The sequence below is a fragment of the Acanthaster planci genome, linkage group LG10 (assembly GCF_054643075.1).
Source record: "Acanthaster planci isolate LZ-2023a linkage group LG10, COTS_SCS, whole genome shotgun sequence".
NCBI classification, from domain to species: domain Eukaryota; kingdom Metazoa; phylum Echinodermata; class Asteroidea; order Valvatida; family Acanthasteridae; genus Acanthaster; species Acanthaster planci.
The window spans coordinates 16411148-16428803 of record NC_141786.1 but is presented as its reverse complement, the minus strand read 5'-3'; the positions used below and the strand labels follow the sequence as shown (position 1 = coordinate 16428803).

Sequence of the window (17656 nt, the reverse complement as noted above, 5' to 3'; positions counted from 1 at the left end):
GGAAAATGGGGGACATGAAATGTGCAGTACGCCGTTTAAGAGCGTGCAATAGTTAGACAATTTTTGTTTGTGATTCCTATCAACATGTACGCTGTATCTGCAATCTTTCCAAATGTAAATTAATTTTTTTGGTACAATTATAGCATCTTGATAACAACTTATGTACACGTACATGAATGTTTTGAAATGAGATGAGATGTGCGTAAATACCGATACGAGAATAAATGCATTAATGAAAGACAGATAAAAGGTGAACAGTAGTCTTTGTTCCAAAGCAAACTGACCAATTGTGTATTCAAGTACCTCGTTAAGTTAACGAATAATTTGGATGTGAATACAGTACAAGGCTGCTATACTGAATAATCGGGTTGACAGAAGATGCCCCTTGGCTCCCACTGTTTCTGAGCACTTTTACCAAACATCATCAGAAAATTGCTATAAACTTAGAAACATAAGACTGATGATAGCGGCTGTAAAGTTAACCTTTCAAGATTGAAGTCAAAAATCGGAATGCCCATTTTACAAGCTCATGGGAAAACAAGCAGCCATGCAAGGAAAAGTTCATTACAGTTGGGGGTGGGGAGGGAATTTGACATACATGTAGAAAATAGCGCCCTCTGTTTCTCTGTAAATAATACCCATTTAATTTGTGGAAACAGTGCCCTCTTTTTTTCTAAAACTTGTGCCGTCTTTTTTCTGAAAGAAGTGCTCTTTTCTGAAAATGCACATGTAGTGCCTTCATTTTCTGCAAAGAGCGCCCTCTTCTTTAAAAAATAGTGCCCACTTCTATAAAGATCACTTTTCTTGTGAAAATAGTGCCCTCTTTTTTTTATTTTGTACAAAAAACCACCCTCTTTTTTGTGGAAAGAGTGCCCTTTTTTTCTAAAACTAGTGCCGTCTTTTCTTAAAAAAGAGCTTTCTTTTTCTGAAAAGGCGCATGTAGTTCCCTCTTTTTTCTGCAAAGAGCACCCTCTTCCTTGAATAATAGTGCCCTTTTTTCTGAAAATAACGTCCTTTCTTTCTCTGGAATCAGTTCCCTCTTTTTTCTGAAAATAGTGCCCTGTTTTTTCTGCAAATAGTGCCCTCTTTTTTCTGAAAATGGTGCCCTCTTTCTTTCTGACATCAGTTCCCTCTTCTGAAAATAGTGCCCTCTTTTTAAAAGTATCCTCTTTTTCCAAAAAATGGTGCCTTCTTTCTTTCTGACATCAGTTCCCTCTTTTTCTGTTTTTTTTTTAAAAACAGTGTCTTCTTTTTTTCTGAAAATGGTGCCCTTTTTTGAGAAAATAGTGCCCTCTTTTTCTGAAAACAGTGCCCTGTTTTTCTGCAAATAGTGCCCTCTTTTCTGACATCAGTTCCCTCTTTCTGAAAATAGTGCCCTCTTTTTTAAGTGTCCTCTTTTTTCTGAAAGTGATGCCCTCTTCTTTCTGAAAAAGTGCTCTTTTTTTCTGAAAATAATACCCTCTTTTCTGCAAATGGTGCCCTCTTTTTCTTCTGAAAATGGCACTGTTTATTCTGAAAATGGTATTCCTCGTATTTCTCCAGACCTTTTCTCCTTGATATGGAAACTGGGATGCTTCAATTTTTGGGCTTTTGAAACCTCAATAAATGGTTCCAATTAAATCAGGACAAGAATTTGTGTGGGCACTGCCCTGCTCATGATAGCAGCCTTGTACTGTATACCAATATATATTCATGTACCGCTACATGTAAAATGCACACAGGCTTGCTCCATCACTACAATGGAAGCAAGGAACTGCATCTCTTTGAAGACTGAGTCCTTTCCTTGCCTTTGTGAATCCCTGCTTATTGTGCCTAAGATTCTGACCAGGATCTTGGAAACTTTTCCTCCTCAGTGACGAAGACGAGGACTGCCATCTATCTGAGTTCCTATCCTTGACTTTCTCGTAAATCATCTCTCAGAAGTGATCACAGGGCCCTCCATCTTGATTCTGTCCTTGTTGAAGGAGGCGAGGGCGCTCTTCTCACCAGCACCATAGATCAGGTTCACCTTGGGCATACACACAGCTTTCATAAGACGACGTCTGGGGAAGAAATTAACCACAGTATGAGTTGCGGCAGAAACAGACATTTGAGATTCTTGTATGGTCCTCATTCTTATACCTTATTTCATACAGAAGAGCCAGTGTCTGTGGGTGGGTCTGACACAAAGTCCCTGCATGACTTTCACTCATCATCAACTTACACCTTTATAAGTCAGGAAATGAACTATGAGAAAAGGATTTCCCTGACACTGCTGATCTGTTACTCATGAAAGGACCTCTCATGGACTAAACTAACACTACACCTAACCCTAACAGTCCCAAATCCTCCAATTTCAATAGAATTTTACATACACCCTTGGGGGTTAGGGATAATACACGATTTGTCAGTGTAAATGCTTTGAGAAAACCATTGATATCCCTTTTGAATTAAAACAGTGACCTTCTGGACATATGGGGGAAGACAACACTTGCTCACTGAAACATGTTTAATGAAACCCCTTGACCATTGATTTTGAACAATTGTTCAAACAAAAGGGAATTTAGTCTGGTAAACTGTGGAAAAATTCCAGTATATTTTGCGCACAAATCAATGCAACATTGAGGTTTTCTTGTCATGAAAACAAAACAATTTCTCAGCATAAAAAATAACAAGGCCAGCACAACAAAAACCCACATATATTTAATTGAATGGCAAGGAACTAAACATCGTATGGTACAGGTACAATGTGGATATTCCATATACATACATGTACATGTAGAGGGTTTGCATGGCTGCCATCTTGCAGGCTAGTGCTTTTGTTCCACAGGGTATGCAAAAAGGTTTCCCTGTGGAACAACAGAACTGCCCTGCAAGATGGCTACTGAGCAAAGCCTCTATACTGTTGGTCTCTCTCAAATGATGTCACTTTGTACAGATTGCCACATGCATAGATCAGCACTTTTGTCTCTAAACTTTACGAAGGTGCATCGGCCTTTGCCTTTTTTGAAGATACATGTACCTGGTATTTGGATCAACAAACCCGTGAGCATAGAACATTTGAACACCGCATGCACACACACGTGTTGACGTTGTGTAGTTGTAATTTGCCCATGAAATATGGTGTCCAATGAGAGAGATCTATGGGTCTGCCCACACTAAAAGACACATTTGCACATAACCAAAATCATCTCTTTCTTCAACAGTGTTGAGAGTCAAGAAATAAACTTGAACAAGTTTACTGATATTTGTGTAACTGTGGAGATATAGTTTACACAGTCTAATAGAATTTGGTTGTTCGTTCTTAAAAAAAATCAGGCTTTTGATGGAAATGTCCAGCTTTGTTTAGGGGTTCTGGTGGGACATGCACATCTGATATACATGTACCACTCTCATGGAGGAAAGTAAGTCCAAATCTATGGTTTGTATTTCTTTAAGTTATCTTAAACAGGAATTTAAGGAGAGCTAATCAAGGAATAACGTAAGTCACGGTGTGTGTCCGCAGAGTGACAAACATGAAACAGGCTGATTTGCCATGCCTTGAGCAGATAATTTCAACAAAAATATCTATCTTCCTGAGAAAAGTTTTTACAATACTAGTTTACCGGTACATCATATTTGTGTGGTTTTTTTCTGTCTGATGACAAAACTAAGATTTGATTTTAGGAATCGCAAATGTCTGTCCACTATTTTGTAACGTTTGTCACAACCATTTTTTTCCCTTCTAAATGTAAAAATTTGAAAAGACTTGTACTGTAAGTACACACATTTATTAAAAAAACAAATTAAAGTGATGAACAATTCCTAGGAAAACGTCGGTTCACTTTGCTGAAATAACAGTGAGAAGATTGTCTGTCCTCGGGCCATGATATGTGACAAATACTACATGTATGTCTGTCCGTGTGACAAACGTTACTCATTGAGAAAAATTGGCATTGCGTTCAATTTAGTTGAAGTTTAATAGTCTTTTTAACCAAAATGATTTTGAAAACTGAAAACTAAGAAGTTTGGTTTGTGAACAATTCTGTTTTCATGCTCTAATTCAAACACCAGAAAAATGTCTGTCCATGTGACATATTTTTCTTGAAATAAATGTCAGTGTTAGCAACACTGGAATTCTTTGATGAGATAATGAAAGTTTCTAAAAGTAAACTAAAAAGAGTATTTAACACATTGTAGGAAATTTTCAATTGTGTTTTGGATTTAATTTTCATATTTAAGAAACAAAGTGTCCGTCCATGTGACAAACGTTATATCTTCAAGAATAAACTTCCGCAACTTCTCAAATACTGCTCAATTTATCTTGACCTTTCTGTGGCAACAATCAGAAACAGTGAAGACATACATAAGCAAAAATAATGGAAAAATTCTACAGTTGGCAATTTGTATTGAATGTCATGCAAATGTGTCTTCTAGTGCTGACAGACCCCTATTGCAAGGCCAGGATACCGGTACTCTGCAGGTGACCAGTCATTTCAAGCCAACGGTACATTGTACATGTATCACAGATTCAGTATGTTATGGAAGTCTAGAAAGCAGAAGATAGAGGGAGTGTTTAGGAACGCACAGTAAATAGTGGGTGCATTCATCTACATGAAGGTGGCACTACATGTAGTTTAATCCATGTTCCATGTACAAGGGTTTAACCTCATCCCCACTGTCCTGCTTGTTTGACACAGCATGCACAACCATCCCCAGGGCAGGGTTGTGCTATCTAGGCTACTGGTAACCAAAGACACACATTGTGTTTGCTAGCCAAAAACCAAGGGTGGATCCAGGACTGACAATCTTTTTAATTCTTAAATTGTTTTGGGGACTTAGGCTACATTTCTGCTTTTCAAACAAAGGGAAATTAAATGGACCAAAACATCCTTTCATTATTTTTCAAAGAAAAACAATTTTACTGCTTTTTGGGGGACCATGGGCCCCGCTGACCACTTCCCACCCTTCCCCGGATCCACCCTTGCGAAAAGCAAGCACATGACACGTGACATTCTTACCTGCTGCTTAAACCTGCATCTTCAACTTTGGAGATTTCATCGCTGGTCAGTCCACTCGTATGACAACGCGGGATGCAGCAGACAGCCATTGCAGTGCATTCACCTGGCAACAAGGCCCTCCCAAATCTAAACACAGGGGAAAATAACAAAAAAAAAATTATAACAAGAAAAGGGAACCTTGGGTTTGTCATTCACACCAGCACACAGTAATTTAGATTTGTTTGTTTCATAATGAGCAAAACGCAAGAGGCTTCAGCCCATCAGCAACTGCACTCTATTGTATCAGATCATATTCGGTCACAGTTGAATAAAAAAATATCGGCCATGCATTCTGATTGGCACAAGTGGAAATCCTAAGAAGATATGGAAACAAATTTAAAGAAATCTGGAAACCAATTCTAAGACCTTTCCAGGACTAAAATATGATCATTTCCATGATATTTTATGCCATTTTGCAGAGAAAGGTTATTTGGTATTCTTAAATACCTGGGACAGTTTTTCTGTTCCTATTGGTTGAAAGGTGTCATGTGACCATGTACATGGTTTAACCTCGTCCCCACTGTCTTGTTTGTTTTACACAGCACGCACAGCCATCCCCAGGGCAGGGCTGTCCTGTGTAAGTTACTGGTAACCAAAGGCACACATTGTGTTTGCTAGCCAAAAACCAAGGGGTAGATCCAGGACCGAATGTTTTCAGCGGTGGGGGGGGGGCAAATTTATTTCCAGGGGCCAAAAATCCTTTTAATTTTTAAATATTTTTGAGGAATTGGCTACAGTTCTGCTTTCCAAACGAAGGGAAATTCAATGGACCAAAACCATCTTTCCATTTTTTTTCAAAGGGAAACAATTTTACTGCTTTTTGGGGGACCATGGGCCCCGCTGTCCACTTCCCACCCTTCCCCGGATCCACCCTTGCCAAAAGCAAGCATATGAAACACATGACACTCTTACCTGCTGCTACTCATGAGGAACGTAACCTGCATCTTCAACTTTGGAGATTTCATTGCTGGTCAGTCCACTCGCACCACAAAGCGGGATGCGTTAGCCAGCATCAGTGCAGACAGCCATTGCAGTGCATTCACCTGGCAACAAGGCCCTCCCAAATCTAAACACAGGGGAAAATAACAAAAAAATAATAACAAGAAAAGGGAACCTTGGGTTTGTCATGCATGCAGTAATAGAGATTTGTTTCAAAATGAGCAAAACGTAAGAGGCTTCAGCCAATCAGCAACTGCACTCTATTGTATTAGATCATATTTGGTCACCACTGGTCAGGGTTGAACCAAAAAAAAGAAACCATACTGTGCTGGGCAGTGCAGGGTGTACCAGGTTGGGTGGGTTCTGATTGGTACGGGGAAGAAATCCTACAAAGATCTGAAAACCAATTTAAAGAAATCTTGCTCAGGAGAACGAACACTGATAACGCCGTCGCCTACGTCTTGGGCATTTGCGTCCATTCTCCTGAGCCGGTCTTAAACACACATTTGAGACTGGCTAAGCACCTGCTTATTCCCTTATTATAAACTGGAAGACTGTTATATGCCCTACTCTGAACTATCATGGATAGCCTGTAAATTTATCATTATTCCATTATCACATCAGAAGCGGCCCATACATGTACTGGATTTGTGATGGTTTTTCCATGGCACTTTTTTTCCTCTGGACAAGTTTCCCATGACTTTTCCTTGAATTTCTGGGACATCTTTTTTTCCTTACAATTTTCAAGGATTTCCCATTAACCATAATTACATAAATGGGAACCCTGTACAAGGAAATACAGGTTTTTTGGAATGATTTTTATTTTTTGAGTCATGTAAGTCAATGCCTTAATTCAAACTACCCTGCCAATTTGTTGAAACCAATTTTTCAAATTTAGTTACACATAGTTTTTCAGGAATCTTCTTGTCAAACCTCTGCCTCCCTAAGAATGGAGTGTTACACTTTTCTTTCAAAGGTGCAGTCCATCATTTGCAGTTAGCCAACAAGTAACTGATGAAAGCATTGTTGAAAACCCATACTTGGTTTAACCCTAACCCCCTAGGGTGTACATGAATGTAAAATCACATTGGAATTGGAGGAGTTGGGACATAGATGGTCCTGGGACTAAACTCTCTCTGAAATTATTCCTTCTGGCCAAGCTGTCATTTTGAGGGAAGCAATGAAAGAGGGCCATTTCTGACAATGCGTCAAAACACAAATGTGTGGAAAATTGCCATTAGTTGGCACAACACAAAGGCACACATGGCAATTACTATCATTAGTCTGTTTAGAGCATAACATCACACAGATTCATTCGACTGAACGTGAGACCATGGCCAAGATGTGGAATTCAGGCGCAATTCAAAACAGAAACTTTTGATCACAAAAATCCTGGAATACATGTTTTCTCAGAATGTACAGTATTCACTGAGCTGAAACTTCATCAGGTTTGTTCTCAGGCAACCTTCTTTAGATTTTCAGTAATTCTTTTGCCTCAAAGGACCATAATGCATAAAGGGCAAGTGATGGACTGTACCTCTAAGCAAATTTGTTGTGACAACCAAAATCATGCTTATTCTTCTCGTAATTCTGTGAGGAAATTAAAAACAAGATAGAGCTTACACAATCAGGGCAGTGATGCCAGAAGATAAACCCGCAGGCAAGGTACCAACTACGCTGCTATCACCTTTGTCTGTCAGGGTGGTGATGCCAGCAGATGAGCCCACAGGCAGGGGACCAGCCACACTGCTATCACCTTTGTCTATCAGGGCAGTGATGCCAAAGATGAGCCCACAGGCAGGGGACCAACAACGCTGCTGTCGTCTTACTCTATCAGGGCAGTGATGCCAGAAGATGAGACCACAGGCAGGGGACCAACCATGATGCTATCGCCTTGCTCTACCAGTGCAGAGATGCGAGAAGATGAGCCCAGAGGCAGGGGACCAACCACACTGTGATCACTTTTAACACCAGCTAAAAATTCAAAGATAAAAAAGGTAGCAGTTACATGTAAGTCTGTCTGCATTGGCAAATACTGCTTTCTTTAAGCATGCCTGCATAAGAGTAGTGGGTTTCACGGCAACATCCAAAAGGTATGGCTGAGGCTAGGAGTACCACAATAACTATAGGTAAGCCACAAGCAAATGGCTTTACCCATTTCCCACAGACTTATGTACTACTGTCAGCCTAAGCCAGTTGATTTGGACAAAGTCTATCACAAGCCAGTTGTAACACATGTAAACAAAGAATATACCTGGGACTGCTTTCTGCTCTTGACACAACGTGAAAACTGTAGCTAATGGGTGTGAGTGGGGATTTCTTGAAGAACCTCTGAACTTCACCCTAAAAGAGCTGGGGGAGGGGATCGCGATCTGCCCAACCCCCTTTACCTTTTCAGTGCATTTTTTTCTATGAGCTGAGCCTTTGGGTGTTTTTTCCCAGTAAATCTTTGCGGTCATTTGACACCATTTTTGTGAAATCGAATGCACCGCTGTCCTGCAGCTCCAACTTTTTTGAGACAGGTCAGCCAAAATTGCAGACTTTCCACTGTCTACGTGTGTGGCCTTCAACTTCAAATGACTGTAACCATATGACAGATTGAATTGAACCTTAACATACATGCACCAGTATTTGTACTGCTAAGGAGCCTCTTTACGCCCATACCAAGTTTCTAAAACACAGCCACTGTGAGACGGTCACAAATAACTTGGCTCTTTTAGCTTTAAGGCATTAGGAAGTGCAAGGGCTTAACGAAAACTAATTTCTAAACAGACGGCAAACTTGACTTAAAAGTGACAGCTTTTTCTACCTGCTGGTTTCTCCATCCACTGTTCTTGTTCCTCATCACTGTCAGGGTCGCTGTCATCCAAGTCCTCATTGGAGCTTGATTTTCTCCTGCACCTGCTGCTTCACAAGAACAAAACGGAGATAAAAAGCAAATGTCATCATTGTCTCTAAGAGTCGACTTCAGCCGTGAAAAGGGAACAGTAACTTCATTCCAAAATAAAACCAAAAATAAAAGAAGAGTTAAATTTCCTCAATCTTTTGGTTTATTTGGCCTTCTCATTTCTTTTCTTCTCTGGAAATAAGGAAATAACCCACCAATAAATAAAAATCTTGGCAACTACTCATCAGTGGAGAGTCCGCCGTGCGTTGCCCATTGCTTTGTTTTTTTTCCCATGCTTGTGAAATGCCATTTTTCACTTTGACCCTTGATCTTTTTTACATACTTGTTCGATTGATCCGAAATGCCTGTCTGTCCTTCCACGATATCCCACCAGATCATACCCCAGGAAATCATAAGAGTAACTTTGATTACAATGTTTAATTCCTTAATATATCTTATAAGAGGTGAAGTGGGTATACATGTACCTATGACGACATATGCTGTCCATGTATACTCAAAATTAGACATGACTTGAGTTGCACGTACATGTACTGTAGGCACACAGAAGTCTTTTAACCTCCCAAATCCTCCAAAGTCTTTTTCTGCAAAGTGGAGGAATTTGGAGGATTCAGGGTGTATGAAAAAATTGCATGGCTGATCTTGAAGGATGCCATACATGTACGTGAAGATCTGGATTAAACCTTATCTTGTCTGTGGCTAGTCAAGCACAAATTCAGCCCAATATTTCTTTTGAATCAACTGCACTGCTCAAGAGTGCCATTTGCACTACCTCAACATAATAATGAGGATTTTGAAGGATTTGGGCAGCTAGGCACACCTCCAAATGACATTTTCAAGAAATTTTGGAGGATTTGGGCTGAATGCAATTTTTTCATATTGAAAATTGGAGGATTTCGGATGGTTCCTCATAAAAAGGCCAGGGGGGTTAGGGTTAAACAGTAATGTTACTTTGTTAGACCTATAAATAGCGCTGACATGCTGGACTACTTGTGCTCATTGGCCTATCCACCATGGCATACGCACCCACAAAAACCAATATTTCCTGAAAATTAAACCAAGTGATCATTTCCCCCTAAAATTAAATACATCTAAACAGTTACTTATCCACAGCACAATTGACAAAAACAATTTGCAATCTATCTACATGTAGTATTTGTAGATTTCAAGGTGAAATTGAGAGGAAAAAATGGAATGTCTGTATCGGCTGGCAGATTTCTTTCTAGAATTTCATGATAACAAGTCAGCACATTTTTACAGTACGCAAAGAGTGAATTGCACTGCCGATAAGTTTGCCTGGAAACATTTTTGCGGAAAACATTTGCTCCCTTAAAACACTTGGTTGAATTCTCAGAAAGGTGACCTGTGATGGGGGATGCAGGAAAGGCGACGGACGACGCACGACAGACGACAGAAAATAGCATACAGTACATGTATATGGAACTAGAAAATGGCAGAATTGGAACACAACAAAAAGAAAGAGTTGACGAACGACGTGCAACGGATGATGGCAGATATGGAATTCCATACAACAAAAAGTTTTCTCATAGAATTGTAAAGCTTGTTTACGTTATATCTTGCAGCTTTCCCACAGTCTCTGAACAAGGTACATGTATACAATACAATGTACCTAAAATGTACATTGGGTTCCCTTCACTGCCTGTGCTACTGCTGTCAAAGTCATCCTTATCATTCTTTGTGCAGATTTTCGGACAGGACGGAATACCTGGACAAAATCCTGACTATTCAAGTAGCAAGGCACACAACCCGCACTCATTCAGACAGGACGAAATAGTGTGGAAAAAATTCTGATTATTCAAGAAGCAAGGCTTGTACTCATTCGGACAGCATGGAATAACTTGGACAAAATCCTGATAATTCAAGAAGCAAGGCATGTACTCATTCGGAAGGGACGGAATAACTTGGACAAAATCCTGATTCAAGTACATGTAGTAAGGCATACTCATAATTCGGACAGGACAGAATAACTCAGACAAAATCTTGAATATTCAAGTTGCAAGGCATAATCCAGACAGGATGGAATACATACATGTCCATGTATACATGTAACTTGGACGAAATCCTGATTATTCAAGAAGTACAGGTAAGGCATACTCATTCAGACAGGACTGAATAACTTCGAATATTTAAGAAGCACATGTACATGTAAGGCATACTTACATGTATTCAGACAGGACAGATTTACTTGGACAAAATTCTGATTTACTTAAGTAAGAAGGCAGACTCATTCAGACAGGATGGAATAACTTGGACAAATTCCTGAGTACAGGCCCGTGGGCTGAGGGGGTTTGAGTTCGGTTGAGTTCCGCTCGGTTTTCTTTCTTTTTTTTTTTTTTTATAAATGTATTTTTTTTTAATATAAGCCGCAGTTTATACATTGATGCTCACGTGGGAATGTCTCTGCAGTTTATAATGAACTGCTGGCGGTTTATATAGCAACATTTAAAGAATGAAATCCGTCACTAAACGCTGCGCCATGCCTGCAGCGCAGCCGAACCCCGCCTGTCGCCGTGCACTGCGGCCGGCCAGCCATGCGTACCAGTGGTGCAGCGTTCCTCGCGCGGGGACAAGGCAGTCATGTTACCGTTTACCTTGGCTCTACTCAAGTGATTGGAAAGAAAGGAAACCAGTCAAGAAAGACTTGTATTACCGTTCACACCTCACAAATTGTGTGGTACATGTACGTCTCTTCGTTTTTGTCTTTTACGGTTGTGTAATCCACGTTATCATTTTACTGGTCTTAAAAAGAATTGCTACATGGTCCACCCAGCAAGGACACTAAAACAATTTCGAGGATTCTAGAAAGTTTAGGTTTAACCTGTTTAATGAAAACACTGGCTAGCACGCTGCTTCATGTTACAATTGAAGAATGCGCTCCGGGGAGTGGCGCGGAACCTTTGGGCACTTTATTTTCGCTTCAAACGTCTGTGTATGCAGCAATATTTTACCTCCAATTTCACAAAAGGTGAAATTTAATCAGTCTCCAAATATTTTGATTCATAAATGTCAATTTCATATAACCGCTACAAAGTTCCTATGACATATTAATTTGGTCAAATTTTCCGATTTTTTTTCCCAAAGTGCAAAATGAAATGCGCCTCAAAATATTTTTTTACCATTTTCAGTTAGGTGAGTGGAGGTAATAATGATTTACTAGAATTTATCACTTTTTTACAACTTCTGAAATTTTTTAGGGGGGGATTTTCTGAGATTTGTTTAATGTAATGACAGGCCATCTATTAAGGAGGTCCGGGTTAGTTTAAGGATGCCAAGGCAAAGGAAGACGGGCAGAAAGAATCCAACTGTAACTGCCTCAAAATATACAGACTTTTATTTTCATGTCAACTTTTGAGGGTTCAAATGTCCAGGTTTGATTACAATTAAATAATTCACATCTCGTTATCCCTTTATTTTTTTACATGAAATTCCATATTCCCCAAATTCCTCAAATTGATCGAATGCCAGGCCGGTGTGCGACCGTGGACTTGGTCTTCCAGACAGCACCTAATAATGAACAGTGTGTGGAGTGAAGATCAAAACCCTAGGGTAAATCATACGAGTCCCCACACAAACAAACAGCTGAAGTACCGGTACTATGTACATGTACAGTGAACAATATCACCTGTATGCTTCATGTGAAACTTTTACAATCAAGACTGTGAATTTTCACTCCAAAATCACTCATTCCACGTTCTGCTATGACCCCAATAATCATCAAGTTGGGTCACACACTATGGAATCATAGATTGCGAGGGTGAATAGACTACAAATCAGCTATTTCAGCGTAAAAAGCTAGTTGTCGTGGTGACAGGTTAACCCCAAGATATTCACTCTGTGCTGCCCAGACTGGAAAGGAACATGTCACTCGCGCGCACACTAAACTTTCTTCATGGGCATGTGCTATACATTTCTAAGGGCTGGGCGGCGTGCCAAATAAACTATGGTGACCCTTAAAACATGCTTTCCTACACGTACATTAACCCTCCTTTGGTTTTTACAATACAAATATGCACAAGTGCCCACAGTCACTCTCTTGCATGTGTTTTCTATATGGAACACCAACATGCACAGGTTCAGTGTGTACACAGTTGGTTGCCAGCACAAAATGACCCAGGGTCTTTTGTGCAGTCCTCTTCACTGCATTTGGTTTACTGCACAATGATGCACATGAAACAGTGAAGCACAGTTGTTGGGCAGCACAAAAGTGCAATCTGATATTCCTGTGAGGGACTGTGAGTGCAGTGCACAACACAACACAGCGGTGCTTCTTTGAGGTGTTTACCAAGTGACCCAAAGAGTGACTTCAGCATAAGAGGGTTAATAATTATGTTCATATTGTGACGGAAAGTGTATAGGACTAGAGCTAGTCTAATTTTATTAATGAGTTGCAGTGCACATACCTGATTGGCTAGTGACTTGGTAACGTGTGCTGGTTAGGCATAGCGTAGCGCGCTGTGTGCACGTGGTCGTGCTACTGCAGTGAGCGCTGCGATCGCATTATAGGTTTGCTTGTGGGACTTCGCAGAGTGAAGTTGGTGAGTTGGCACGGAGCTAAGGCATTTTCAGCGCTGTGCGAAGCGTTGCGTGGTGCTGATGCGTTGCAAGTACGAGATTGTATAGACTGTACGTGGCTGACTAGTGTGTGTAGCTGACGCGTTGCAAGTACAAAGCTGTGAGAGCTGTACGTTGCTGACGCTGGCTCGCATGCACGTTAGGTGAAGCTCGTACGAAGTTGTACAAGTTGTACGTTGCTGACGCGGTGTGCATTGTTGATGCTGTGCATGTAGTGTGCATGGTTTACACAGAGGTGCGTTGCTTATGCAGTGGTGCATGGCTGACGCAGTGTGACTGTTGATGCGCTGTGTGTGGCTGATGCGCATGGTGCATAGTTGATGCATTGGAGTATTGCTGCTGGGGCCCTACGCTAAATTAGTGCTCAATCCAAGTAAGTAAATGCACAGGCAACCAAACCAATCTCCCAATCACTTCACTGTACATTTCAATTGTTGATTTGTGTTGATTATTGTTGAATAAATTGAACGCCCTGTACCGACAGTTCTTCTGTCAAGGATTACTTTCTTTACAGGTTGATTGTGTAATTCAACAGAGACTTATTAACACTCGGTCACAATCGGCGGTATATTTCCTCCAAAACGGTCCCGCACCCTTTGCCTTGAGGTCGCTCTGTGTGGTCTCTCGTCTGGGGAAAAGCCTTAGGTTGGGAAGATCGACCCTGCCACTAATAGTGCTTAGTTTGATCCCATCAACTCAGGGTAGGCCCGGGGATGCCCGCCACAAATGGTGTCAGAAGTGGGATGATTGTGACTGATTAAGTTGATTTCTCTGTTAAGAAATTTTGAGTCAATTGTTGATTGCTCTGCTTTTGTTGTTAATTTTTCTTGTGATTTTCTTGTGGGTATTGGTGGTTGCCTGTCGTCAGTATGAGCAAAGGCTTGCAGGGTCAAGCGAGCACCTCATGTGCTGAGGCCGAGGTGCAGCGACTGCGTTTGGAAGCCCAGTTTCTGCAGAGGGAAAATGACCTAATTGCGAAGAAGCTGGAGGCTGCCATGAAACTGCAGTCGGGTGTTTCCTCAAATATGGGAGGGAACGTTGGCACGCCAGCTGGGAGCGGGCGTGTGCTCCATCGGGTTGATTCAGATGTTGAGTTTCAGTTGCCTGGGGAGACGTCTGGGTACGTCTCTGGAGCAGCTGGGAAGGTGTCAGGCGCAGGTGGAACGCCTGAGTTGGCCCCAAAGATGGGGAGGGAGGTGAGCTTTATGGAAAGTACACCTCTGAAGGACCCAAGCCCAGGGATGAAACCCCAAGCAGGGTTGACGCCATTCGCCTTGGAGCGCGAGAGTCAAGTCATGGACGACCTGACGCTGTTCCTGTCAGGGCAAGGTGGCGTGGAAAAGGGTAAGTCGAGTACTAACCCGTTTGCTTGTGATGGGGAGAAGACCACCCCTAAACAAGTGTACAATGATCTGCTAAGTTTCGCAACTCGACCCGTCGAGGCGAAGGACAGCAGTTCCGTTGGAGGAGTGGACAGCTCGTCAGTGGGTCCTTGGCCACTGAAACGAGAGGCACGTGTCTATGGTGACTCGGGTCAGAAGGGGAGTTTGGAGCGATTCAATCGCAGGCCAAACATAACTCCTGACCGGTATAGTGGGAAAGTGCTCTGGAAGGAGTACTTCCGCCATTTCGAGTCCTGTCGTGAGGTAAACCAGTGGAGCGAAGAGCAAGCTGCGAAGTGGTTGGCTGCAAGCTTGCAAGGTGACGCACTACGGTTGGTGGGTGACTCAGGCCAAAAGCACACTTACAGTGAGCTGGTGAAGTTGCTTCAGCGCAGGTTCGGGTCAGCTCGACAGAGCGAGAACTATCTCGTTGAGCTGAGGCACCGGCGTCAAAAGCCGAAGGAAAGCTTGTTGGAATTGGGGCAAGCAATCCATGAGTTAACGGTGCGAGCGTACCCTGAAATTCAGGAAGAGGCTAGAGAGAAGTTGGCAAAGAACCACTTTATTGATGCCGTTGACAGTCACTCAGTACGAGAGGGTATAAACAGGGCCCGTCCAAAAACTTTGGACGAAGCAGTCCAGGCTGCCCTAGAGACTGAGAATTTTGAAAAGGTCGAGCAACACAGATTGCTGGATCGGAAGCCCGCCAAGTTGGCGAGGGCTTTGAACTCTGACACAGAACAGAGGTTGGAGACTCTGGAGTTAAGTCTCAAGGAACAGGCCAAGACGTTGGGTTGTGTGGCCGAAATGATGAAGTCATTGTCAGGTCAGATCGCTGGTCAGGGGCCAGGCAAGGGCTCGTCTTCTCTGAAGACAAGCAAGCCCGGGAGAGCCGAGCCTGGAACCCTCAAGTGTTTCAAGTGTAAGGAGAAAGGGCATTTCGCCCGGGAGTGCAAGAATGCTCCGAAACAGGGAAACGGCGATCAGCCCCCCCGTAGGACCCGCGGGAAGGCTGAGAGACCAAGAGGGTCCAAAAGAGAATTCGGTGACAATGACAGCAGAGGAGAAAAGGGGTCAAAGCAAGACGATGGGCAGAGAATAATTTCCCTGCCTGATTCAAGCCGCAATCCTCGTTATGGGTTGTTTGTTGAGGGGTTGGTGAGGTCGACCAAGTGTCGATTCTTAATCGACACAGGTTCGACTGATACTTTGATAAGTAGTGAAGTATACCATAAAATCCCAAAAGAGAAGAGACCTGTCTTGGAGACAGTGGATGTCCAAGTCAAACAAGTTGACGGAAGCCAATTAGCTGTGCTGGGAAAGGCTTTGGTGGAGGTGCAAGTGGGTCGAACCACGCACCCAGTGAAAGCCGTCTTTGCCGAAATGAGGTATGATGGTATCCTGGGCATGGATTTTCTCGTGCCAACAGGTGGAAACATAGACTTCCAATTAAGGGAGTGGAGGCTCAACGGTGAGCGAATCAAGTGCATGAATGGTGCAGGCGAACCCTTCATTGGGCGTGTTGTGGTTTCCCAGACTACAGTAATTCCACCAGGTCATGAAGCTGTGGTCCCGGGCAAAATTGCTCGGAAGGGCACAGACTTGCTCGGGCCAGCCCTAGTTGAACCGGTTGAAGGTGGTGGTGACTTAGCCAAGAGAGGCTTGATGCTGGCCAGGTCTCTGGTTGAGACTGAAGGTGATGTTGTTCCGTTGCAGGTGTTTAATCCTGGAAAGGAGAAAAGAGTTGCCCGGGAGGGGACAACTGCGGGAGTGGTTTCCCAGTTTGAAGCTAGTTCAATTCATGAAGAATTCAACGTGGTGGCAAATGCGGACGAGGTGTTGCCCCCGTATTTGCAAGATCTATATGAGAGGGGTACAGCCAATGTGGAGGCCAAGTACCATAAGGATGTCCAGAAATGTCTGATCGACTCTCAAGATGTGTTGTCCAAGGGTGACCATGACATCGGTCACACGGACGTGGTCAAGCATCACATAGACACTGGTGATTCTAAACCAATAAAAGAGAGGGTGAGGCGTCATCCGTACCTGCATCAGCAGGAGATTCAGGAGCAAATACGCAACCTGGAGGAGAGGGGAGTAATTGAACCCTCAGATAGTCCATGGGCAGCAAATGTTGTCCTGGTGGACAAGAAGGACGGTACGAAGCACTTTTGCGTTGACTACCGAAAGTTGAATTCGGTTACCATCAAGGATGCCTATCCCGTCCCGCGCATTGATGAAACATTCGATGCCTTGAGAGGGGCGAAGTTGTTCTGTACCCTCGATTTAGCATCGGGGTACTGGCAAGTCGCTCTTGATGAGGACGCCAGTCAAAAGTCAGCATTTGTTGTGAGAAATGGGCTGTGGCGGTGGAAATGCATGCCATTTGGGCTGTGCAATGCCCCTGCCACTTTCGAGCGGCTCATGGAGAAGATCATGGCCGGCTTGCAGTGGGAGATCCTACTGATCTATTTAGATGACATCATCGTGTTTGGTCAGACGGTGCCGGAGACCTTAGCCCGTTTGCGGATAGTGTTTGAGCGGCTAAGACATGCCGGGCTCAAATTGAAGCCCAGCAAGTGCCAGCTGTTTCAAAAGTCAGTGGCGTACCTGGGGCACATTGTGTCCTCAGAAGGGGTTGCCACAGACCCAAGAAAGGTCGAAGCAGTGGCAAATTGGCCAACTCCGAGGTGTGTACGAGAAGTGAGAAGTTTTCTGGGTCTCGCCTCGTATTACCGGAGGTTTATACGGGGATTTGCAGAAATTGCAAGCCCACTCCATGCCTTGACGGAGAAGGCAAGGGACTTTGTGTGGATGGA

At 42.9% G+C, this 17656-nt stretch overlaps 1 protein-coding gene across 1 annotated transcript; it reads right to left on the bottom strand.

Moving 5' to 3' along the window:
* Window positions 1-1392: 1392 nt before the first annotated feature.
* On the bottom strand, window positions 1393-11462 carry LOC110988361 (uncharacterized). Its single transcript, XM_087141824.1, has 5 exons — window positions 11347-11462; window positions 8787-8864; window positions 7581-7787; window positions 4980-5105; window positions 1393-2042 (listed from the first exon to the last, which is right to left on the bottom strand). Exons 1-5 carry the CDS (start codon window positions 11460-11462, stop codon window positions 1910-1912), a joined length of 660 nt encoding a protein of 219 aa, XP_086997950.1. The 3' UTR covers window positions 1393-1909.
* Between the last annotated feature and the right edge of the window lie 6194 nt (window positions 11463-17656).